We start from the raw sequence: 26,086 nt of genomic DNA, 5'->3' as shown, positions 1-26,086 counted from the left end.
CTTGGTAAAAAAAATTAATGCAACACTGGATTGAAGTAAATCTTGTTACATTGCAGAAGCTTATTGAAACAATGCCACAGTGAATGCGTGATGCAATCAAGGCTAAAGATGTTCCAACCAAATATTAAAATGTGTGAGTGTATTATACCTCCTTTTACACAAGTTAGATTAGGTCTATGTGCTATAAAAACATGTTTACTCGAACATAAAGATATCTCACCAGCTCTATTCTTGCCTGTATTTTAGTCCCTTTTAGAATAAGTATTTTAAAGGAAAAACTTGTGTGAAATGGACTTGGGCTGTAGTGAAACATAATAATGAGTACAAACTATTGTCGAATAACCCACCTTTGTTTACCCCCAGGATTCTGAAATACAGCAAACTTACAATGCTTGAGATAGCATAGCAGTACCCATGCAAGATAATCTCCATTATTACACCAATAACAAGTTAAAAAATTCTCCACACTTCATTGGTAGAATTCTGAGAGCCCTGACATTTAAAACGAGGCACTAAGAACTTTGAAAGTGAACAAATATTTAATTAAAAACATTTGACTGATGAGCATGACAAAATAGGTAAGATAGGGGAGCAGACAAAAACTAAAAAAAGTTATTTAAAGTGATAACGTTCCTCTGTATATGTTATGATATGTTTATTGAGACTAAACCTTAAAAAGGTATTGTTAAATGGTATTTATTTAAATTTAAACAATTGTTCTGCAGATACAAAAAACACATTATTTTGATACTGACCTTCAGTGCTGATTACACAATGTTGAAAAACGTATTAAAACATACATTTAAATGAACTAAATTAATTAAAATGAACCCTACAGCACTATGAGAAGTTTGAGCATCCTTAAGAAGGTGTGATTTGTTGTGTTCTCGTGTGTCTGCACCTTGCTAATAGAGCACTAGAGGGAAGCAGAGAGCTGTCAGTTCTTCATTCACTTTTCAAAGTGTTTTTAAGGTAATGATATTTAGATTGTGTCTCTATTAGGATTTGATTTATTCATGTCTTGTTTTATGAAATCATTTGATTATTATTTATCATATTTATTTTGACGTAGACATGATCATTTAATAATTTAATTTGTTGCAATCTTAAGTTGCAGCAAACATCTTACAGCTTACAGTGAAAGATCATCATTATTGTATTATTGTATGAGGGCTCAATGTTCCCCAGTCCTGTTTCATTCACAATAACATCCAAAAGTGCTGCTGCCTTCTGTCTCTTGTTTTTCCTTCCTACTTCACACCATCCATCTTTTACAGTTCACTACATGTGTGAAGAGGTTGTAGTTTTCAGTGAGAGTGAGCAAAGGGTGTGAAGGTTGGGGGGTAGAGGGAGAACGGAGCAGAGAGGGAGAGAGGGAGAGGGGGAGGAGAAAGGAGGAGTGTAAGGGAGGGACATGGAGCAAGCAGGCAATGTGTGCTCATGTTTTCTTTCCCCTCTCTCTCTCTCTCTCTCTTTCTCTCTCTCTGTGTCTCCCTATCTGTCTATCTATCGCCTACACCCCCCTCCACTCTTTCAGCCCCACAGATGGCAGGAAGTGCTTCGCTCTATCTGAGACATCAAGTTCTTTCTTTTCTCCCTGACAAATTCCTGCTTATTTCTCAGCTTTTCTTTATTTTACTGCTTTTTTCCTCCCCCTTTCCAGAAGACCCCCATCTCTGAAGCTCTCTCACTCATCCCTGATCTTCCCCCTCTCATCCTCTCCTCCTTCAGCATGGTGAACAGATAACTACCTGGCTGATGGTCACCATGGGCGCCTGCCTCTGCAAAGGTCACCAAGGTCAGTTCCTATCTCACTGACTTGTCTGTCTGTCTGTCAGTCTTTGTCACTGCTCTGTCTGCTTGTCTTTACACGACTCCTGTGGTCTGATCGTCTAACTGTCTGCCTGTTTAATCGTCTCTAAGTTTGTTATTCTGCTGGCATAGTTGCCTGCCTGAGAATCTATGTAATTATCCTGTCTGCTTCTCTGAGTTTGGACTTTTTTGGTCTCTCTTAAGGGTTAATAACAGAAGGCTATGTCAGAATGCCTGTCTATGTATGTCTGTTTTTATCAGATTGTCACACACAGATGGTTATATTGGCATCCTCATTGATACTGTTTACTAGGGGTGGGAATCGATTACTATCTCACGATTCGATTCGATTCCGATTTTGGGGGCCACGATTCGATTCAAAATCGATTTTTGATTCAAAACGATTTGAATTATAAATATTTCTGCTTCTGGCTTATGAATCGTATTGAAAAAAAACCCTCCATAATATACACTGGTCCTGGAGCAAGTAATGTGTTACAAAAACAATAAAATGTGCAGGAATGTGGGTCCTCAGTGACAGAGGAATCACTGGGATATCACAATGACGTTAATGAACAATAAATACATAAATAAATAACACTGCTTTATTACCAGGCTACTAGCGGTGGTGTGTAGGTGACGCTGCTGGGCTGATGTGATGATAGCATTGGAGCGCTAAAGTTCAGGAGCAGCTGCTGATTAACTAGTTAATTTAAGGTGGTTGTATTTCTTCAGAAAGGGGGCAGGAGGTGGAGAAATTAATTCATATTGTCCATTCCTTAATTCCTCTGTGATGAGGAGCTGAAATTAGCTCTGATTAGCTTATTGTTATTTTTCCGTTCCGCCTTAAATGCTGCAGCCCGCTGCCACCTGTAGCGTTATTTAAGGTGGAACTGGAAAGTTAGCTAGTTAGCTAGCTAACAGTTACTGAAACTAACTACTAGCGATCTTTTTTATGCTTGTTATGAAGCATTCTGCCATAAAACATTGAAACTACACGTTAATCTAAGGTAATATAGTGCTTGTTCTGCCATCTTACCGGCGATTCTCAAACACCTACGCTCTGTGTGGGTCTGGGAGATCTCCGTTTGAAGGGACAAGCGCTATCCCCAGGGTTGCCAGGTCCAACAAAAATACCCAGCCCAAAATCAGTCTAAAACCCGCCCCTCAGAATCGATTTTGGGACATTTTAAATCGATTCTGAATCGTAGTAAATGAGAATCAAGATTCTTATGTGAATCGATTTTTTGGCACACCTCTACTGTTTACACTGTTGACTCAGTGTGGATACTAGAGGTGTTAGAACATATCAGTCTATATATAATCAATAATATCTATCAAAATATTGCAGTTTTTTTTGCATTACTGTATCGATTGGTGTAAAGATGGGTGTTAGACAGTAGTTAATTTAGTGTTGTTTTTAAACCCCGCCCACTAGATTATAGAGTGTAGATAGTGTTGTACTCTGTCATCCCACTGTTCTGATTGGATACAAAGTAAAAACTTTTTTAAACTCTGATTTTTTAAAGATCATGTTTTTTTTTAACTATAAGAGTTTTCCTAACATTTTATATAATCAATAACAATGTTTCACTTTGCTTACAGTATCATAATATATTGTAATATAATGGATCATAACCGCTTAATTGTAATGCAAATCTTATCGCAGAGTTCACGCCAAGTTCATGCCAATACACAACCGGAGGTTCTTCAAGGTTTCTTTTAGTAAATTAGTTTGATATAGACCACTGAGTGCATTTACATGCACGTCAGTAACCTGATCAATGATTTGATTTATTTCTCATTGAACTTGGGAAATCAGATGATGGGAAAACTTTAAATGTAATGGGCGGGGAAATAATCAGATTTTTGCTTTGCAAGCAGCCAATAAACTCACATAATAAGAAGCTGAGCTTAGCAATATGATAATATCTTATTGTATTATGATACATTTGACAAAATATACACATTTCTGAGTATATGGTAATTAATTGATCAGTAGTTGAAAATTGTTCAACTTCTTCAGTTTTAGCGTCGCTCAGAATGTGTTTGTTGCCATCTTGCGGGTGCTGTGGCTGTGGTCTGTTTTCGTGCATGCACAGACTGAGACATCCGAGAGTACACAGGTTAAGAGTCTGCACTGAGAAATTAAATTACTGAGCTAAATTCTAAGAAATGGAAGTAAGCTATACCTATATGACTACTTGAATAATCAAATAACTACAGTAATCCATTTATAATCAGATTATGATCCCTGCTAAAAACAAAATCCAGGTCAAGGACAGCTGGTCATCCAGAAAAAACATACCCTATGCTGGTCAGGAGGTTCTCAACGAGCTAGCCAACTAGCAAAGGGTATGTTTTTTTCAGCAATTGTATAGCAGGGATGTGCTTGTAAATGCATTAAATGACAACTAAAAAAAACATTTAAATTATTAAAATCTTCTTGAAAACCTGCTGAATATAGTTAAATGTGGCTCTATATATATAGCAATAGCAATACAGAGTTTCCATAATATTATATATTATACCAACCGGACAAATACAATCTAGTTAAGGAAAAAAAGCTTCCAGGAAGAACCTTCCAATGTCTGCCTTTGTAAATAGGCAGTTTTGTAAATGAGATGAGTGACCTTTTTAAACTTTAACGAACCTTGACATAATGTGACGTCTGCATCAATTAAAACTTGTTCTGTCGGCCAGACGTCCAAGGCGAGAAGCGTTTAGGAAACCCAAGAGTGTTCTTAATTACGGATTAACAGCAGAGCGGCGGTCCACTGTTTCATTTGTGTCAATCACAACAGGAAGGGGTTGGAGACATGCTGAACTCATTTTCATGTTCATGGAGCCAGATACTGACCAATCCATTATCATGCTGGAAATATCCATTAGAAGATGGGCAAACAGTGGTCATAAAGAGACGCTCAATATTCTATTGCATTAAAGCAATGTTTGATTTGGATTAACAGGCCCAAAATGCTTCAAGTAAACAGTCCCCACACAAACACATCACCTTTATCAGCCTGGACTGTTGACACAAGGCAGGTGGAGTCCATGGATTTAAAATGTTGACACCAAAGTATGATCCTACCACATGTCAGTGTATACGGAAATAAATGGATGTTTATCAGATATACGATATTGGAGATAACATATCAGATATCAGCATTGCCCAACAATTTCCATATCAGAACTCATACGTGTAGAGTACAATTTACACACAGACATGGACAAACTCACAGACAGATAGACAGACAACAACACCTTCTGTGAAAAATGAGGTTGATTTTTTTTGTTTGGAAAAAACATGAGATTTGAAAGATCTAATATTTGAAAGGCAATGTAAACATGTCACCCACATGACGGAAAAAGAAGAGAAGGCTCTGTAAATCCTGTATGGCTATAACTGTCATCATCTGTCTTCTCCTGTCAAAGTTAAATTGCATGGAAAAGCAGAGATGACAGGTTTGCAGGATGGGATCATCATGTTGCTTCATGCTAGTGAGAAGTGTTACAGTGGCTGGCAGTGATAGCGTCTGAATATGCCACCCCAGAGGCAGTTGTTTTAAAGCATTTACTCTCGTTTTGCAGCACTTCAGAGTTTTCTGCGCTTCGACCTCCTGTACTGAAAGACTTGACTGCACTGATTAGTGCAGCCAATTTAACATGCAGAAAGAAAAAGTGACTGGTTTTACATGTTGAACTCCCTCAGCCAGCCTGCACTGTTGAAACCAGACAGCTTGGGTGCAAATTTCATGCTGTTGGCATCAAATTCTGAACCTAATCTAATGTTATCAGACCAGGCTACGTTTTTCTATACTTTAGCTGTCGAAAATTGGTGGGTCTGTGCCCACTGCAGCCTCAGCTTTCTGTTCATTGTTCACTTGATTCAAACTGAGACAGCTACTTTTGTTTGGACTACAAAACCGTCACCTTTAATGCTTCTATTTTGGTCCAAACTAACTAAAAGGTTTGAACCAAAGGTATGTAAAAGCAATGGAAGTGATGTATCTACTAGATTTGATATACATATATGTATGTGTAAAAATTCTCTCCATTTTGGAAAAGCACTTCCAATGTCAGCTTATTTTCTTTGTTAGACCATTCTGAATAAATTCCAAAGATTTTTGCCTGAAAATCTCAGATGATCAGTAATTATAGCAATACTCAAACCAGTCCTTCTGGCGCCAACAATTATGCCACGCTCAATTTCATCCCTGACAACACATCACTGTTGCTTGATGTTAGTGAGAAGTGTTACAGTGGCTGGCAGCGATATATGTTTTAGAGCATTCACTCTCATTTTGCAGCACTTCAGGGTCTTTTGCTCTCCGACCTCTTGTACTGAAAGACTTGACTGTCCTGATTAATGATTAGTGCTGCCAATTTAACATGCAGAAAGAAAAAGTGACTTGTTTTACATGCCTAGAAATCAAGAGTTATCAGACCAGGCTACGTTTTCCTAGATTTTAACTGTCCAAAATTGGTGGGTCTGTGCCCACTGCAGCCTTAGCTGAACGGCTGAAAGGCTCGACTGCCTGATTAATGAGTGCCGCCAATTTAACATGCAGAAGGGAAGGACTTGTTTTGGATGTTTAACTGGTGCAGTATGTTGCGATGGCGGAGCTCCCAGAGGATGAGATATAGGTGAAGTCTCTCCGGGCTTCTGACTTTATTAGAGAGAGTATAGAGAGAGAGAGAGAGAGGAAGAGGAAGAGAAAAAAGAGAAAGCCCTCTGTTCTCATCTCTGTGCATCAGGTGGAGATCCTCTGGAGAGATAAGAAAGGAAGAGAGATCAGAGTAGTAGAGGCTCAGTGTGGGCAATATGATGATTACTGTGATATATTTTGTTACAGTTTCCTTTCATGAGTGAATTGTGGGATTTGTTTCACTAAAACTACAATAGTGAATGTAAACAAGATTCACTATATAGAATAGAATAGAAGAAATAATGAATGAATAATGAATGTCAGCCTTTTACATCATCTTTAATGTTCAATTATATTTAAATTTATATATTTATATATATTTATATAATATATAATTTATTCAGCTCTGGAAAAGAGTGTTTTATTCCGTAAACTATGGACAACATTTCTCCCAAATTCCACATAAAAATATTGTCATTTAGAGCATTTATTTGCAGAAATGAGAAATGGCTTAAATAACAAAAAAGATGCAGAGCTTTCAGACCTCAAATAATGCAAAGAAATCAAGTTCATATTCATGTTCATGATTTCAGAGTTTAGAAAACATCTTGCATGTTTTCCTCCACCAGTCTTACACACTGCTTTTGGATAACTTTATGCTGCTTTACTCCTGGTGCAAATATTCAAAAGCAGTTCAGTTTGGTTTAATGACTTGTGATCATCCATCTTCCTCTTGATTATATTCCAGAGATTTTCAATTTGGTAAAATTAAAGAAACTCATCATTTTTAAGTGGTCTCTTAATTTTTTCCAGAGCTGCATATACATTATATGCATTAATATATCATTCTACTCACACTATGCCTGTTTGCCCATAAACCTTTTAATGTCACCCACCTTGTAGGAACATTAGATAGAATTCAAGCAACACAACCCCTAGCTATGAAGAGGTGGTGAATACAACACTGAATCGATTTTCCCTTTGAGGTCCCCCTTTTATTCCCGGCCATGAACACAAAGCACACCTCTAGGATCTCCTTTATGGAGAGGCTTATCATCTTATCATGTTCCTCTCATACTCCACAAATCGGTGGCTATAGCAGATGTGTCTGTTCCTAGTGCGCATCACACTACCCTGTCTGAAGGGAATGTGTTAGCATTTTACTCTGGTGCTGCCCACTACCAAAATCCTGTTCTTAATACTAAAAAGTTAAACCTATAAATAAAACTGTTGCTGTGAAAATAGTTAAGTGTATTTACACTATGGTAGGTTCTTTGTAATGAGCTCCTTTGAGTTTATCAGTCACCACCTGTGTTAGGTTTCACACTGTAGTTTAGTACGCATTAGTGCGTTGGAGGGTGGGGTAGTAATGTTTATGTTTGTGCTTTTATTGCTGTATATAGCGAATGGGGGGAGGGGGGGGGGGTGTTAGATTTCAGCACAACAAGACCCTGTCTGAGCTTCCTGTAATAAGTCCAAAAGTACAAACTGTATTTTCACACTCACACTTTTGATCAGACCACAAAACCTGCACCTTTGATGCCTAAAGTTTGAACCAAAGGTATTTGAAAGTTCATTTCATTTAATTGATTTAATTGATTTAATTGATTCATTTGATTAGTGATATACACTATTTTTTGTGTAATAATTCTCTCTATTTGGAAAAGCCATACCAATGCATAAACTGCCATCTTCCCTCTTATTTTAGCCAAACAATAAGATAAGATGATGTGAGATGAAATGAGATGAGATGGGGTGGAATAATTGGTTGCTAAAGAGTCTTTTATACAGATCAATTGGAGATCAGTGCAAACACACACATACACACACACACACACACACACACACAGTTTCACTGCCTTTAAAGCAGTTTTTTTCTCCTCAAGGCACCTTATACTCATATGCTGATGCCATTGCAAATGTAATCCTTATTTTATTATGTTTTACATATTTTACTATTTTTATATAGTGAGAAAAGGTAAAGGAGAAAAAAAATCAACTAATGCTCATTTAAAAGTCCAAGCTCAAAAGGACATCGCATCACATAACATCTACAGATGTGATACGACAGGGTCTGGCGTTTCAACCTTATGGTACCTCTGCATGAAAATGGCAGGGAGCACATGCTCTGATAATACAGTATCTGACTCTCTTAACCCTTTCACGTCCTCTACAAGACAAAAAACAATGGACTATTTGTAATAGGGCATATTTAATGTTCAGGACAAAATATCCCATAGTTTTTAAGATATACATCCTATATATACATTTAGATGGCACTTAAACCACATCATAACCAGAACAAGAATTCTGCAAAAATGAAATAATGATAGATACATAATTACATTCATTAAAATTGTGTATTTTATTTGATTAGCCTAACATATCTCTAGAGGCGACACAATCAGGTTAAGTTCAACACCTTCTTTAAAAAGATATAGGTCCACAGATATGCTCTACCAATCTAGTTAAGACCTGGCTGGTTAATTTGTCTGTGTGTCTGTGTGTGTGTGTGTGTGTTTATGTGTGTGTACATGTTAAATGTGTGGGGTCATGGGGCTCTATAGTTTAAATACAATACAGCATGTGTAATACCAGGGTCAGCTGAGATAAATAACACACAGGACAGACAGACAGACAGACATACAGACAGATAGATCACCACAAAGGACGTGACAGACTAATTCCACGGCCAAGGTTGTATTACCTGTCAATGTGTGTTAACAGACAGGCTGTTGGGAAGTATCAGGGGGTCTCTAGAGACCCTCAGAGCTGAGATGAGATGTCTTCTGTAAAGTCCTGAGTGAACGAGATGGGGTCGTGATGAATATTTGCTCCCGCACACCAGGGGATCCCCCTGGGATGGGCTGTCAAGACAATTGCCTGTTGCTATGGCAATGTTGGAGCAACAGGAGTGGTTCCCATCCATTCGCCTCAATGCAATCGCAAATACGCAAGAATGTGTGTGTGTGTGTGAGTGTTTGTGTGTGAGCATGGTAAATGTATACAAAATAAAACACACAAACAATGCAGAAATGAAATACACTCCCTGTTTAAAATGTAATTTTATTAATTTTTCATACAAAAGTCAAACAAAGTTATTCAGATGTTTGGTGTGAAATGCTCTATTGTAAAGAAACTTACCGGGTCAGAATCGTTTCTAGTGTTGGTGAATCAAATCAAATCAAATCAAATTTAGTTATACTGGGCTTTTTATAAATAATTTGTTAGCAGAACAAAGAATTAGACAAAATAGTATGTGATGCTTGTAGGAGTGGGCAATATGACTCTAAAATAATATTTTAATATGAGTCTTTTTGTGATAATGATATTCTTGGCAATATTCCAGAACATTAAATAAAAAGTAGTATTTACCAGAATATACTACTGCAAAAACAATATTTAAGTTTTAGTTAGTATACCCCTTCAGTAAACATTCAGTACACATTCAGTAGAAATAAAACATATATTGTTTCGTAAACAGTAACTCACCAAGACTTACGAAGAAAGTAACAAAAATAAAGTATTTTAACACCGAAAATCTAACACACAACTAAATCACAGCCTACTTTATATAGTGCATGCATATGAACACGCAACTAAAATTAATATAAAATATATAAAATAATATAAAAAAAATACAAAAACACAGTAGACTGCTTTTAAGAATATCACTATTGTTACAATATTGTCTTTTTTATTGTGGGAAATATTTTTTCAATATTATAACATACAAGGCTATGTAGCACATCTCTATTTGTGAGTACTGTGTATCAAAAATTACTGTGTATTCTTTCTTTTTTCTTGCATCTTCTTTTATAGAACATGTTCTGTTTTGTAATATTTGTTTAACGTTATTATTAGTATCATTATTATTATTAATTACATTGTTTATTCTGTTCTAGACCTTCAGAATGACCAGCAGCATCCCATGGGAGAACTTAAATATTGGTCTGAAGGAGAGCCCATTGCCAAGGTGATCATTCATAAATCCAAATCATACAATAGAATAAAAAATAATGGATTGTAGATCTGACTGTACTTATATGTAGTGTGGTGTGTAAATCAATTACACGGTATAGGTAATATTGGATAGAATATCTTCTTTTGTCCTTCATTTAATGCAAATAAATTCATTAACACACTATATACAGCTTAGGAAAAACTAAGAGACCACTTAAAAAAATGAGGAGTTTCTTTGATTTTACCAAATAAAAAAAACTCAAGAGGAATCAAGAGGAAGATGGATTATCACAACCATCAAACCAAGCTGAACTGCTTGAATTTTTGCACCAGCAGTGGCATAAAGCAGTGTGTAAGACTGGTGGAGGACATGCCAAGATGCATGAAAACTGCGAGTTATTCCACTAAATATTGGTATCAGAACTTTATGAATATGAACTTGTTTTCTTTGCATTACTTGAGGTCTGAAAGCTCTGCATCTTTTTTTTCTTGTTATTTCAGCGATTTCTCATTTCTCATTCTAAATGACAATATTTTTATTTGGAATTTGGTTGCAATGTTGTCTGCAGTTTATAGAATAAAACAACAATGTTCATTTTCTTAAACATATACCTACAAATAGCCAAGTCAGAGAAACTGATTCAGAAAATAAAGTGGTCTCTCCATTTTTTCCAGAGCTTTTCATCTCTTTTCATCTCTAATTATTACTTGCTATTTACTGCCTGGTTCTTGTGTAAACATACAGTACTGTGTATTGTTTTTCATGAATTTAACGTTGCTACCCCTTTTTTTATTAACCCCTGACTGTTTATGACTGGTTATGCTTCAGACTGATACAGCATGTGTAACACATGTGCTACTCTCTCTCTCTCACACTCTCTTTTTCTCTCTCGCTCTCTCTCTTTGTTGTTTTTTCCATCCATTTAGGGCAATCATCAGCCTCACAATGGCTCTGTGACAGATAAGAAGGACGGCAGTGGCTACAGCATCGGGGAGCTGGCGACGTCCTCCTTGATGGGTGAGAGATGAGCAGAGATATCATTTGCTCTGTGTGTTTCAGTGTTTTGCTCTATTTTGTTCTCCAAGTCATTTTGCATGACAGTCGGTCTCTGCAAGACACTGCTAATGTAATCTCCCGCTGCTTGCACATCATTTCCATAAGCACAGTTCCTGTCTTCCTCTCTCACTCGCACTCTCACATCTCGCTCCTTCACTACCTTTTTGGTCGACTTTGCTCTCCGTGAAGTTAATTACAGAAGCTAATAATGTGTTGTGGGTTTCCGTTCCTTTTTTCCTCACTGAAAGCTCTTTTAATCCTGACAGTTTAATTATAAAGTCAATCACAAGAAGCCAATGAACGTATTAAAGTAAAGGCTGCTGCCTGGGATGGCTGAAAGGTTTGGTTTTTGGATAAATGCCTCGTTTGAAGAAATGTACTCTCTGTAATGTGATTTGTGAGGCGTGCAAAAAAAAAAAAAATCAAACACACAGTCATAATATAGGCAACTCATGGTCATATATACTGAACTACACTTACAGAAGTTGTAATGTTGTAGTGTATAAGCATCACAACATGCCATATAGCTTTTGTAGAGGTTCCTAATGGTGTTCCTAATAATAATAATAATCAATCCCATTGAATTGATTGATTGAATGTTCCTGCAGATTTTACTGTAGGGGTAGAAGTTTTGTTTTTTCCTTTTTTTTTCTTTCTAATTTTGATCCCATTTTCTCCCCAAATTACAAGGCCGTTTACTCCCCCTATCACTAGTGATGCCCCAACACACCAGGAGGGTGAAGACTAGCACATGCTTCCTCCGATACATGTGAAGTCAGCCACCGCTTCATTTCAACTGCCAGCGACCCGGTTCCGATACATCAGCTCACAGACGCAGCCTTGTGCTGATCGACATCACCCTTTGGAGTGATGTGGGGAGAGAGAGCGCCATCTACCCGCCCAGAGAGAACAAGGCAAACTGTGCAAACTGTCTCTCAGGGATCTGGTAGCCGATGGCAAGCTACATGAACAGGATTCGAACCGGCAATCTCCTAATCATAGTGGCAGCACTTAAACCGCTGTTCCTCACATTTTCAATGAGGGATCGGTCTGGCGATGTGACTATCCATAGCATTGTATCGTACCATGTAATGTACCAAAACTACCCACTAAGTTTCATTCCTATCAGTTGATTCTTCCTGGCTTCAGCAATTTTTTTTGATGATGAATATACAAAGGAATAAATTATGTTCCTAACCTGCAGCAGTTAAGAGATATTGCACAGTTAATGACTTCAAGAGAGTCTTGCATCTTGCAAGTCATGATCTGACCTTACATGGCCGATAATTACTGACGCTACCACCTTGCATCTCTCGCTCCCAGAACCTTTTACTTTCTTTCATCCCTGACCTTTTCAGTTCCTTTTCACCGTTTCATCCTGTCTCTTGTCCCCCGCTCTACCCTTTCACCTCCTTCTCCCTCGTAATTGTCTCTATTCTTCCTCCCTCATTTGATTCCCTGTCAAGCCAACAGTCGTTTTTTTGCTTTTTGCTCAGGTCTGGTGGCCACTATTAAGGAGCACATCACTAAGCCTACGGCGATGGCGCAGGGTCGAGTTGCCCACCTGATCGAGTGGAAGGGTTGGGGAGGTGAGACGACAGCTGGAGGGGGTTGGTGCGGCTGGACTCGGGACGGAGGGGGCTGGGGAGGAGCGGGGGCTACGCTGCAGGAGGACGAGCAGCTCTACTCCCACCTGACGGACGAGATCAAGGAGGCACGCTTTGCTGCAGGTGAATACACCTGAGTAGAATGTATGAACCTGAATTTACAGTACATTAGAATGGAATAGCAGTGTGTACATTGATCATAAGGTGGTGTTACTGTACCTGTAGAGACAGCTTGGGAGCACCAACAGCGGTATAAGTTATGAGGTGATATCTTGTGAGAGGCTAAAAACAGGTTGAAATGGTCTTGGAGAGGCGATGCAAATTATTGGAGATGGAGCGAGGCCAGGTAGTTTGGGCCAGAAGAATGGGACATTGTTGGTTATTAACATTCCTCGATTAATATCGTCGCTGTCCAATGAAAAACAAGTATCTCCAAAACAACAACTATACAGGAGAAAGAAAAAACCTTCTAAACTTTCAATGGAAGTTAATTTCAGGTAATTTTGGAACATTTCTATTGGTCCATTCATCAAGAAATTGTGGCACAGTGTAAGGGACAGTTTATCTGTTCAAATTATGCAGTAAACTAAAAATCAACAAAAATGGAGATACTTGTTTTTCGTTGGACAGCGACGATATGTGTATAGGAAATGGTAAACTGGGTGGCCATGATTGTGACCAGCGGTGTCTGGCTAAAATTGTCCATGCAAACAGTCAAGCAATATAACATGCCTCCATGTGACATGCCTCTGTTAGCACCATAGCACCAGACAAAATGCCTCACCTGGTCAACAAGCTACTGTGCAGGCTGGTGATAGTTCAATTCTGGCGTGAGGTGTATTTTTAATGGCATGGTTTGAGTCCACATTTTGAGTACATTTTACTGCTGGAATCCATCTGCAACCCTTTATTGACTTCATGTTCCAGCATGATAATGTGCCTCACCATCAGGATAAGTTGCCCAACATGAGCCCATTTGAGTATTTATGGAATATGATGGAGAGGTCCATTGGTACCACGGATCCTGTTGTCTGTCCAGATGTCTTCAGAATGGCTCAACATCTCTCCAGATGTCTTCCATACACTTGTGAAATCAATGTTACATTGAGTTGCTGGGCTAGAAGGGTCACACACAATACTAGGTCCTGTCTCATGGCTTCTGATATGCCAATGTATTACATTGTATTAGAAACAATATACCTGTATCTTCATTCAGTGGCTATTGGAAAATCCCCATCTAAAGGCCACCAACTGTATAAGAGGATCTACAAAGTGGTAGCCAATGTATGATTTATGATGTATGATCACATATCATATACTTTAAGGCCATGCAATACTTCTGACACTAGTTTCACCATAAGATATTTTACTAAATCTTTCAAAAATGAAAGAAGAAGAAGCAAAAGGGAAAGGCAGAAACCCTTTTGAACTTTTTATGCTTTAATGTGATTTATGACCCTGGCATTTATCAAGCTGTACTCCTCCTTGTCATGCCTTTCTTTTTTAGGAGTAGCAGAACAGTTTGCTTTGGCTGAGGCGTCGATGGAAGTATGGCCTTCACAAGACATTGTAGATCAAGCCACAGTCAGCACAGGCCCATTACAAGGTAACTCTTTACAATTGTAACTTTTATTTTTATTCCAGACAGTACAAACTCAAACTATTCCATGTTATCTGGTCAATTTGATTTTAAGTATTAGTGGACGTTCATACATATTCACTACATAAAAAGTTAAGGTGTTAAAGCATTTTCCAATTTGTAATGTTGATATTCCTTCTCACAACACCTAAAAGACATTTTGGAAGTGTTCTACGTGTTATTTTTTCACAAACATGTTTTTTGGTGTTCAACAGTATGGGCTTGTCATTGCCTCATCTTTGGTTTCAAAGTCCTCCAAATGTTCTCTACTAAAGAAGCCCTCAGACATAGCTTTACAATGGGTGCAGCATATGGTTTTGCATTGTCTTATTGAAAAAAACAATGGCGACCCTTAAGGCAGCATATGTTGCTTTAAAATCTCAATGTCCAACTGACCAACTCCATACCATGACAGTCCTTGGCTTTTTGAACTTGCTGATAACAGCCAGGATGGTCCTTTTTGTTGTTGGTCCAAAACACACAGCTCTCAAGAAATAAAGAAAAATAAATATGTCACCTGCAGCCTCTCCCAAGAGGGGGTGCTGAATTCGGCACTATAGTAGTGCTTAAATCTGCACGCCCCCCCATAAAAAGCACCCCCTCTCTGCAGCGCGTACGCCCTCACTTCCTGATAAAAGTGAAGATAATTGCTCTAGGTAACTTTAATTAGAAACACGCTCCTGACAGAGGGGGCTTTTCATGACAGGGGTACATATTTTGGGGAGCTTTCAAAATAAAAGTTTATTTTAAAATAAACTGCAGTATCATTTTTGTTGGGACAAACCACCTATTTCTCTTTTTTTTTTTGAAAATCATCCATTGGAACAAACACAATTTCTCTCACGCCAAAGAATCCCTGTTGGAAGCTTCATTTTAAAGAGGCCATTTACTGTTATCAAACCTCACATGTACTGTACAAGTGTGTTTCCCTTTCTGGCCTTCACTGACCTCAGTACTTACCATAATGCAATCATCACAGGATGGTAATGATGATGGTCCTTGTGGGGTAATTAGATGGAGAATGGTAAAATACGGCCTGTTGAAACAGATGGATTCAGCACGAGGTACATCATAACATCCTGTGCCGTTACTGATTAATCTTCTGCCTGAATGAAGGAAAGGATAAATGAGCGAAATCTCCCTGAAAATACATACATGCTGAGGAGAGGAGATGACTCACAGAGATATAAAGATCTGATGATGGAGACTAGTGGGCTTTTTCAATTACGCTTCCTCTCGGATAAGCTGTAAATTTGTTATTTGTGTCTTTGCATGTTTTTCTCCTTTCCCTACCAACACTCAAAAAACATAAGGAGCCAAGGATACAAAGCTGTGAAAAGTTTTAGGTGGTATTTTGTCCTATTTTACCGCAAACGCATCTTGGGGAGTGCAACAGTAGGGGGTGGTTGTTGTGGTTGTTTTTCTTTTTGCAAAATTCTCCATACATACTCTAGTGGGGAAATGTCAGCACTCGAGATGAGCTATTCTAGAACATGTACCCTCTTCTGATGCAGCCATGCCTTTGTAATGTGGGCAGTGTATGCAGCGTGTGGGTTTGCATTGTATTGTTAAAATCATCTGGAAAAGATGTGGTCTTGAAGACAGCATGTATTTGTCAGTGGGTCTTATTGTACCACTGAAGTGTAAATAACCAGTGCCAAGAGCAAAGGCGTAGAAGTGGGTTTGATATTGGGAGGGGACACATTTGATAATATGAGTCAAAGCCCTCCCTATAGTCACTTTTACAGAAAACAACATTTACAGAATTACAGTTAATCTGTTATTTTTTATTTAAATTCAACTTAAGGTCATTTTACAACCTAAACATGTTACTCCACATTACACTTACTGTTGTTAGAAAAAAAATATGCATGCAGTATCTGATTATTATTATTATTATTATTATTATTATTATTATTATTATTATTATTATTATTATTATATTGGCATGTCAATTCTGTTGTAAACTTTTTTTGAAAACTCAGTATTGTTAGGGCCTGTGTTCTTAATTTTATCTACTAAAAGCACTTTCTACGATAGTGTTCTATATTAAAGCTCCACTAGGTAGGATTGAGATTTTGTGCTCGTGGGCCCCCTACAGTTGCAGAGTGTAATAAATGTTTCAGGCGGATTAGTTTCTATTTCTTGTTTTCTGGCTTTCACAGACATATTCGGTCTCTTTCCAGCTTCTGCCAGAGTGTCTGTATGTTAGTTTGTAAAGAATGAACCAGTAGTCCTTGTAAAACTGTTAGAACTAAAGGTCGGAAAGCACGTCGCAGTTCTCGCGAGCGTTGGTGCGGCCGCATCGGAAAACTTACAGTTTACAGAGTCTGGTTTGAGCTCAGAGGAGCCCGGCTATTCAAGACACAAGAGAGCCGCTATTCCTCCTATTACACCTCAATGGAGTGCCGCAGTGAGTTTCAAGCTGTAATTTTACTACTTTAAAAAAAAAAAAAATCAAGGAAATCCTGCCTAGTGCTGCTTTAAAATAACATAACTTTATGTTTCATAGAGATTTTTGGCAGCAGTTAATATAAACTTTAGATATTTAGTCTGTTAGCAGAACAAGACATTATCCAGAAGCCGTTTTTATTGCAGTATTTTATTATTGTTGTGATGCATTGCTCTCATCACTGACCTCGCGTGTAAAACTGGTGTTGGGCTGAATTCAGCTCCCCCACCAGGAAAAGCACCCCCTCTCCAGAGCATGCACACACGTGTTCTTGGCTTTAAATTAATTTAAAAATAGAAATACCCAAGATAGTGTTCTAAGCTACGCTAACGCTCGTAAGAAAAAAAAAAAAAAAGAAATATGTCACCTGCAGCCTCCCCCAAGAGGGGGTGCTTTTCCTGGCGGGGGTGCTGAATTCAGCACTATAGTAGCGCCTAAATCTGCACCCCCGCCATGAAAAGCACCCCCTCTCAGCAGTGCGTAAGAACTGCCTTTCTGATAAATTGAGATAATTGCTTTAGTTAGAAATGCGTTCCAAAGGAGGGGGGATTTTATGGGGGGGGGGGGGGGGCAGAAAAGTTTATTTCAAAACAATTCCTGCTTTTTCTGCGGTATCATTTTTGTGGGGACAAATCCACCAATTTCTGATACCCCCTCCCACCTCCGGTTCCTACACCAATGGCCAAGAGCACCGACACAGCCCTAAAACTAATACCATGACAGACTCTGGCTTCTGATCATGAAATTTATTTCCATCTTCGGTTCAAAGCTGATCCTTTCGTCCATTTTCTTCCAAAAAAAAAAGTTCTGGAATACTGATATAAAGCTGTTTACACTGAAATGTTAAAAAAACACACGCTGAGGAGAGGAGATAGAAATATAAAGATATAAAGATGTGATGATTGTGGCTAAATGGCTTTTTCAGTTATGCTTTCTCTCAGATAAGATTTGTCTCTGCACAAATTATGTGTCTTTTTTCACCATGTTTCAGTCTATTTCATTTCTTGCTGCAGTAGAGTGTAATCTGTGCAGAAGAGTGAAGGCTTTACTTATTCTCTGTTTTGTATGCAGTCTGTACCCAGCCAGGCAAAACACAGAGAACCCAAAACCTGGATTCTAGCTGCAGGGTTCACTCAACCTCTATTACTGCCACTCTGCTGTGAATCTCAGCATGAAAAGCTCTAATTCAGTCCTCGTCCGCACACTACTCTACAACCCTAAATCAGAAAAATTTTAGGACAGTTTGGAAAATGCAAAATAAAATAAAACCAGTGTTTGTTTACAGTTAATTTTACTTTTATTTTCTCAAAGACAGAATTAATATACAATAAATATTGTTTATATACACAGCTCTGGAAAAAATAAGGGACACTTAAAAATTAGGAGTTTCTTTGATTTTACCTAATTAAAAACCTCCGGAATATAATCAAGAGGAAGATGGATGATCACGAGCCATCAAACCAAGCTGAACTGCTTTCATTTTTGCACAAGGAGTGGCATAAAGTTATCCAAAAGCAGTGTGTAAGACTGGTGGAGGAGAACATGCCAAGATGCATGAAAACTGTGATTAAAAAACAGGGTTATTCCACCAAATATTGATTTATAAACTATTAAAACTTTATGAATGTGAACTTGTTTTTTTGCATTATTTGAGGTCTGAAAGCTCTGCATCTTTTTTGTTATTTCAGCCATTTCTCATTTTCTGCAAATAAATGCTCTAAATGACAATATTTTCATTTGGAATTTGGGAGAAATGCTGTCTGTAGTTTATAGAATAAAACAACAATGTTCATTTTACTCAAACATATACCTATAAGTAGCAAAATCAGAGTAACTGATTCAGAAACTGAAGTGGTCTCCTAATTTTTTCCAGAGCTGTACTTCATGTTTGTCTGCCTAACTTTATTTCATGTTTTAATATACTGTAATTCCATTCATATATTTCAGTCTTTTTTTTATTTTTATTATTATTCTTTGCAAGAGAACATTTAAAAATCAGGAGCAAAAATGGCTCTTAAGAGTGACGCCAAAAAAGCCTTTCTGTGGATGACACACTTTTGTAAAAAAGACGTCATTGCATTTTATGAGCATTTATTTAAAAGTCTTTAGTTCTGTATAGAATAGGTTTTCCATCAGTGGAATGAACCCTTAGAAGGAATAGATTCTTCGCCTTTACTAAAGAACCCTTAAAGAACCATTTTTCAAGAATATACCGCACTTGACAGAACTCTTCAATGTACAATAAAACAGATTGACTCAGTGGATGGTTCTTCACTTTGTCCAGCAATTTACACTTTCAAAAATAAGATGTGAAAGTGTGAGAAACCATTTAACCTTAACCTGCTAGAATGATAGTCCTGCAGCTCCAGCTCATGTGAATATATATATAAGGAACATAAAATGAATCATGTAGTAACTTAGAAGTGTTAAACAAACCAAAATACTCATTTAGGGGCTCTTATCTTGTGGTTTCTGAGGCTGATGAACTTATCATGTCCAACAGAGGAAGCTCTAGTGCTTCCAATCCTAGGGGGGGTCCTGATGAGAGCCAGTTTCATCCTAACATACACTCTAAAAAACATATGAGTACTTTTTTGTACTCAAAGGTACACTCTTTGTACATTAAATGGTACACATTTGTACTTATTGCTGTTATAAATTACTTTGTACTTCAGAGGGATCAAATCTGACCCTGTAAAGACCAATATTGTAGCTTTGAGGGTACAATATTGGTCTTTACAGGGTCAGATTTGTTCCCTCTAAAGTACAGTCATTTCTAACAGCAATAAGTACAGATTTGTACCATTTAACCAGATAAAGGGTACATTCAGTATTCTGTATCACTGTACTAATAAACTATATATATTTAAATTGCACATTTTTTATTTGAAAGCCAGACAATTTTGGATCATCAAGTTTTTGAGCCATATTCAGCTGATGATACTGTTTATAATCTTTATAATCTTTACTGGCACAAAAACCATGGGTACAAAAAAGGACTTTCACTGAAAGGTACTTTTTTGTACCTCAGTATAAGGTACAGCCCCAGCGACAAGCTTTGTACTCTTTTAAGTACAAATCTGTACTTACTTTTCTTAGTGTGTATTTGATGGTCTTTGGGACTGTACTTGAGGATCCTTTCATAGTTCTTGAAATCTTTCGCATTTCTTAAAGTATTTTTATCTTTACTTAGTTGAGTAGTTCTTTCCTGTCAGCCCCGAGGTTCCTCCCTTCCAATTCCAAGCAGCGTGCCCACCCACTCAAGCTGATGGCTATTTCACATTATATTTAAGAGACTCCCACAGTACTCCCGTTGAGAAGTCTTAGTTGCCAGCACAGTCTAAGTTCTCAGCGTTATTTCTATATCTCTATGTCTTTTGTTTGCTATCGACCTTTGCTTGCCTATTGACCCTGTCCTTTGATTTACGCCTGTGAAATTCCTGTTTGCCTGATCTATCGACCCTTGCCTGTAACCTGACCCTGCCTACTCTCTGGGGATTTAAGTTTACCTGCTATTGCATCCAGTCTCTTTTCCCTTTGAGGACATTTCCATAATTTGGATTAGAACATTACTCAAATATACCTGTAACTGTAACAACTTTACAACTCATGCTTTTAAACACATTAAGAGGCAAGAAATCCAAGTAGTTAACTCTTAACAAGTTCAGCACAGCTGTTAACTGAAAGCTGATCATTCCAGGTGACCCTACCTCATGAAGCTGACTGAGAAAATCCAGCTAAGGTGTGCAAAGCTGTCATCTAAGCAAGAGGTGCTACTTTAAAAATGGTAAAATATGAAACATGTCATTGCTGTCCAATGAATAAACAGCAAATGTACAGGACAGAGAAAAACCCTTCGAAGCTTATAAGGGAAGTCAATGTAAAAATAGATTATTTTAGGTATTTTTTAAGTATTTCTTACTCCGTTTATCTGTTTAAAATATGTAATAAACTAAAAATCGACAAAATTGGAGATACTTTCATTGGACAGCGACGATACAGTGTCCAAATGTTTTACTGGTACTATACATGCCAGGTATGGTCCAACAACCTCTATTTTTTATTTTTTAATGTTTTGTCTCAGTCAGCAATTCTAATAAACATACAACTTCTCTAAAGGTAAACCAATGTTCAGATAGTTCATTAAAGCAATAAGCTCCCACATATAAAAAAGTGTTTGAAATTGTTCTCTACTTTGTTGAATTCTGTTCCCTGTAATAGTGCCCTATATAGTGATCTGGGTTTTTGTACATAAGGGAAAGTGAATAAGGATTAGATTGGGATTGTAACCATTAAATCCTCTTCTTTCTATAGGTGCTGATGGCCTGTATCTCTCTCAGTTTCTCGTGGATGGAGGAAGTCTGGGTGTCCCCCAGCATCTGTACAGTATACACTTGGACCCCAACGCTGTTGAAAGAGCTAATCCTCTGGCACCGGCACAGCCCCCTCAACCTTACTTCCCTCAGCCAGAATCACAGCACCCCCTACAGGAGCAGAGGACTTTAGCACCTGATGGCAACGTACGGCACGCCGACAGCGGCTCAATTTCAGAAGATGAGGTTTTTTATGATTGAACATTGAAAAATATACAATGGAACCAGCTAAAGACATTGGCGCTCAGCTTACCTCGGACAACAGTGTAAAGATACTACAAAAAAAATTTACAAAAGTATGACTTGGTTGTTAAATACCATGAAGGTACCTCTGAAGAGGTCACTGCCTTACTCTGTAGATGTGCATCCACCAGATCAAGCCTCCATTCTCCATCTTCTTTTCAAGCATCCATTCAATTACACATTAACAAACGCCAGTTATCGCATGGTTCTGTTTTCCTGGACAAGCTGTTCACAGTCTGTTATACAGAGATGCTTTAAAGGAGCTCAGTAGTCACCTCAGTGCCAGGACTGCACACAGGAGAAAAACACAAAAACACACAGCCTCGCACAAAAAGAAATGAAACACAAATGCGTGGGGAATTATACTGTGACTGAAAAAGGCAGCAGATAATGTCCATGATAGCAGCACCTGTAAATACCTCCTTACGAAACCCTTTCAGGTGGCTTGCCTCTTAGTATGAAAGCAGGAATCTGCCACAGCTTTGCAGGCTGAGATAATGCGGACGTTAAAAGACTTCTCTTTCTCGTTCTCTTTCAGCCAGACACTATTCAGACACGTCTGCTAAAAGTCATTTAAGAGCATCTCAATGAGACTGCGGGACAGAAAAGACTCGCTCTTTTGTGAGAAATGAAACTCATCGGAGGATGAATGCGGTTTACGCTGTGCTGCGGAGCCGAAACCCAGGGCTTTGAAGATTTTAACGATTTCTAAGACCTACTTCTATATTTCCATGAAGCTTTTTTCCTGTGTAAAGATTTGTAGCTTTGTCAGGACTTCATGCCTTGTCCTTTCTACATCGAGCTCTGTAGACCTGCAAATGCTGTCTGTGTGTGATCTGTGGTTCATTTTGATGAAAAGACTAAAACTTAAAACTAGGGATGTCCCGATTCAGTCTATTGACTCACACATTTTAATATATTGGGTATCAGCTATTTTGTCTATCAGTCTTTGTGTTAAACACAGTATTCAGAGTATGATCTGGTTTTCTTAGGGCTTTTTAATGGACTTCGTTACCCATTTAGCAGCACTGAGGACAGAGATAAGTCTGCAGTGTGGAACTATTTTACATTGGAACATAAAAAAAACATATAATATCTGAAACTATATCACACTACACACTTGGGCTGCGCGATATATCGTTTAAGCATCGTCATCGCGATGTGCGCATGCGCAATAGTCACATCACGGGATGTGTGATGTCACTTACGGCCATTTAAATGCTTGATTATTGTTGTTTTGCTGTTTTCCTCGGGTTTTGAGTGCTTGGCTGACTCCAAAGTGCTGACTCAGTTCTCGGTTGGTCTGGATCTCTGTTGTGAGACAACACGCAGGTGGGGGTGGGGCTTGTGATGTTTAATATTGTTTAATATTGCGATACAAATCGCCGAAAAAAAAAAAATGCATTTTTTTTCACATTTTTCCAATATCGTGCAGCCCTAAAGGAACTGGAAGCTGATTGGTCAGTCCCGACTCGAAAAAAAAACCCCCAGTAATTTTTTAAAAGTCACAGCTAATTGTTCTGTTATATAAAATGATGAAGTGAATAAAGTGTGTTATGCTGAACAAATAAAAAAGTGAAGTAATTTATACACAATTATACACAATTTATACACAACAATGGCTCTTTTAATGACGCAATCTAATAACAACCAGCAGGGAGGACTGTAAATGCAACAAAAATATCAGCAGTTTGGAATCATTTTAAAGTGTCATAGAATTACCAAGAATGGTTGTTTGCAGACTTTGTTCTGGCAAAAAAAAAAGTGAAAATATGTTATTTCGGTAGTCTATATTCAATTTTTTGCTAAATGTTTTATTGTGTTAAGGTTTGCTTTTGACCGAAAAGTATAATTTCAGTGTATTGTCAAAACAATTGCTGCTAAACTTGTTGCACCCAGAAGTCTGTGTATGGAGTTTTAGAGGTTCCTAATGATGTCCTGTGATAATCCATCTCATGTAGCTTGAATATTCACACAGTTCCTTCACACAGATTTAGAGACAACAGCAGGATGTGGATGAGCATTGTCCTGTTGTAATAGCAGGACCTCATTACTGTAACATTGGGCTCCTAAATTGTATGTAATAAAAACCAACAATGATCTGGCATTGTGCAAAATTGGAACCCACACATAGACACTAAGATTTCTGGACGTGTAGCACATAAAAAAAACAACCTGTTGATCTTTGTTCTGATAGTGATTCCTCTATATATGGATTCATTGGTTGTCTCAGCCAAGACAAACATTTGTTTTTTTTTTAATATGCATCCTCTAAAGGACCACTATGGAAAATTAGCATGTTCTTCTGCAGGCTCCTCCGAGTTAAGGAAGCATAATTTGTGCATCAATATACCATTAAAGGACATATTTTTCTGGACAAGCTAAAAGTTAGAGATAGAACAGTGACTGAAAGTGAAAGAAGAGACGGTTTGTCTGTTCAAATTGTGTAGTAAACTAACAATTGGCAAGAATGGAGATAAGTGTTTTTCCTTTAGGACAGCGACGATATGGACTGTACTGAAATAGTACAGAGATTTTACCAGATTTTAAACATATGGTATATGACTTGGGATATGCAGCGTCATGCCGTTCCTGTGGATGTTCTGTCTGCTTCACCAAAGTTACACAGTGCAGTTAGCAGTGTGCCAAACCCACTGTAGTGTTTCTGTTCTCCCTTTTAACAAGTCAGTTGAGCATTACGTGATTTTAAAGCTGTTTTTTTATGTAAACATGCTGCATAGTGTTGATTACTTCTGGGTGCAACTATTTGTTTGATGATGAGTATATGTATTAGCAGAGTATGTTCTCTAAATTATGTGGGTTTTTTTGTTTGTACAAACACAAAGACTGAATCAGATCAGTACTGGCTGATAGATTGTCAATATTAAGAGACTCAGCTTGGACAAAATGCAGACATTTCAGAAAACTGAAATAACAATAATCTGTCTGATTTTCCTGTCTTTATAGTGTATTTTCTAGTCACCCTGCAGACAAAGACAGGTGGTGGGAAATGAGGGAGGAGGAGTAGATAGGGGGTTTAGTGCCGCGATGGTGGGCATGTGTTCTGTGTGTGTGTCTCTATGCGCATGTGAGAAAACAGTGTGAGAAAGAGTGTAGATGGATTGATAGAACGGGGAACAGAAGGAAAGGAAGGAGAAGAGAGGTGATAAAACACGACCGATTCAGCGCTATCTGTCTGCTGCGTATTTTAATAAGAGTTTACACAGTGCGAAAAGCGATGCCTCGCGAGGCGGCTGCTTTTGTGCTGCGGGCGAGTTTCTGAATAGGATTTAATTGAGCTGAAAGCTCGAAGGTATTGAACTGAATTGAAATTGTAATGGTAATAAGATTTTCGGTGCAGCAAGCAACATCTTTTGCAGAATAATAAGCAATCAATAATAAAGAGCGAGGCGGTGGCCATTTGAATGATACAAGCAATTTAAGACAAGAAAAGAAAATAAAAAACTGTGTGAGCCAGGACAGAAAAGTAGTCTGTTTGGTTTCCCTGAAGAACCATGTTAGAAAAGATATTTCCGAGTGTGAAGAACCTTTACACGGTAAACAACACTGACCAGACACTTTCATTTAAACCTTTTAAGCCTTCTACACACCCAGAGTGAGCATGGCTAATAGTGCTTCTCTTGTACTCTGGCTGCTGATGCCGAACAGCAGAATTTAACCTCAAGATCCCCAGGCTTTAAAGTTAGCGTCTCAACTCCACTGAGCCCTGTTTTTTTTTTTTTTAATATGTATTATCTTAAAAGGACCACTATGAAAAATTGGCATTTTCTCCTGCAGGCTCCTCCAACGGTCAGGAAGTGTAATTCATGCTTTAGGACACCACTAAAGGACATATTTTTCTGGACAAGCTGAGAGATAGAGACATAACATTCACTGAAAGAAGCATATTAACTGAAATAGTACAGAAATATTACCAGATGTTACAATTATTTAGATTTTGGATAGGCAACATCATGGAACACTGATTTGTATCATGGAGAATGAAATCTCTGAAATGGTCATTTTAGGCCTAAATGCTGCTACTGCACTATGTAACTTTGGTGAAGTTGAACACAATATCTAGCAATGCTTCATAATCTCAGTTATACCTGTGTAATTAGTGGTGTAAAAATGAATCATGCTCCCTATGCTCCCCTCTAGCAGGAATTCAATAGCAACAAAACTTACAATACTTCTTACATAACACTGCCTTAAGATCTTGAAGAAATTCACTTTACTGATCTAAGGTTCTTAGCCAATTCACACATTCTTTATAAAAAAACTTTAGACT

General features: G+C 38.0%; 1 protein-coding gene across 1 annotated transcript; it reads left to right on the top strand.

Annotated features, from left to right (window-relative positions):
• Positions 1 to 1,438: 1,438 nt before the first annotated feature.
• On the top strand, positions 1,439 to 23,370 carry fam131c (family with sequence similarity 131 member C). The gene is made up of 6 exons (XM_007246247.3): positions 1,439 to 1,798; positions 10,367 to 10,437; positions 11,352 to 11,442; positions 12,978 to 13,211; positions 14,596 to 14,694; positions 21,494 to 23,370. The coding sequence occupies exons 1-6, from the start codon at positions 1,759 to 1,761 to the stop codon at positions 21,751 to 21,753; spliced, it is 795 nt and encodes a 264-aa protein (XP_007246309.3). The 5' UTR covers positions 1,439 to 1,758; the 3' UTR covers positions 21,754 to 23,370.
• Positions 23,371 to 26,086: the final 2,716 nt, after the last annotated feature.

The sequence above is a fragment of the Astyanax mexicanus genome, chromosome 13 (genome assembly GCF_023375975.1).
Source record: "Astyanax mexicanus isolate ESR-SI-001 chromosome 13, AstMex3_surface, whole genome shotgun sequence".
Classification (NCBI taxonomy): domain Eukaryota; kingdom Metazoa; phylum Chordata; class Actinopteri; order Characiformes; family Acestrorhamphidae; genus Astyanax; species Astyanax mexicanus.
The sequence above is the reverse complement of the archived record's forward strand: the minus strand, read 5'-3'. Positions and strand labels throughout refer to the sequence as shown.

Bases quoted from the DNA above. Each gene is read 5' to 3' on its own strand.
- fam131c (XM_007246247.3), top strand. From the start codon at position 1,759: ATGGTCACCATGGGCGCCTGCCTCTGCAAAGGTCACCAAG. The intron at 11,443-12,977 runs GTGAGAGATGAG...CTTTTTGCTCAG, and splicing joins GGCGACGTCCTCCTTGATGG to GTCTGGTGGCCACTATTAAG. The intron at 14,695-21,493 runs GTAACTCTTTAC...TTCTTTCTATAG, and splicing joins CAGCACAGGCCCATTACAAG to GTGCTGATGGCCTGTATCTC.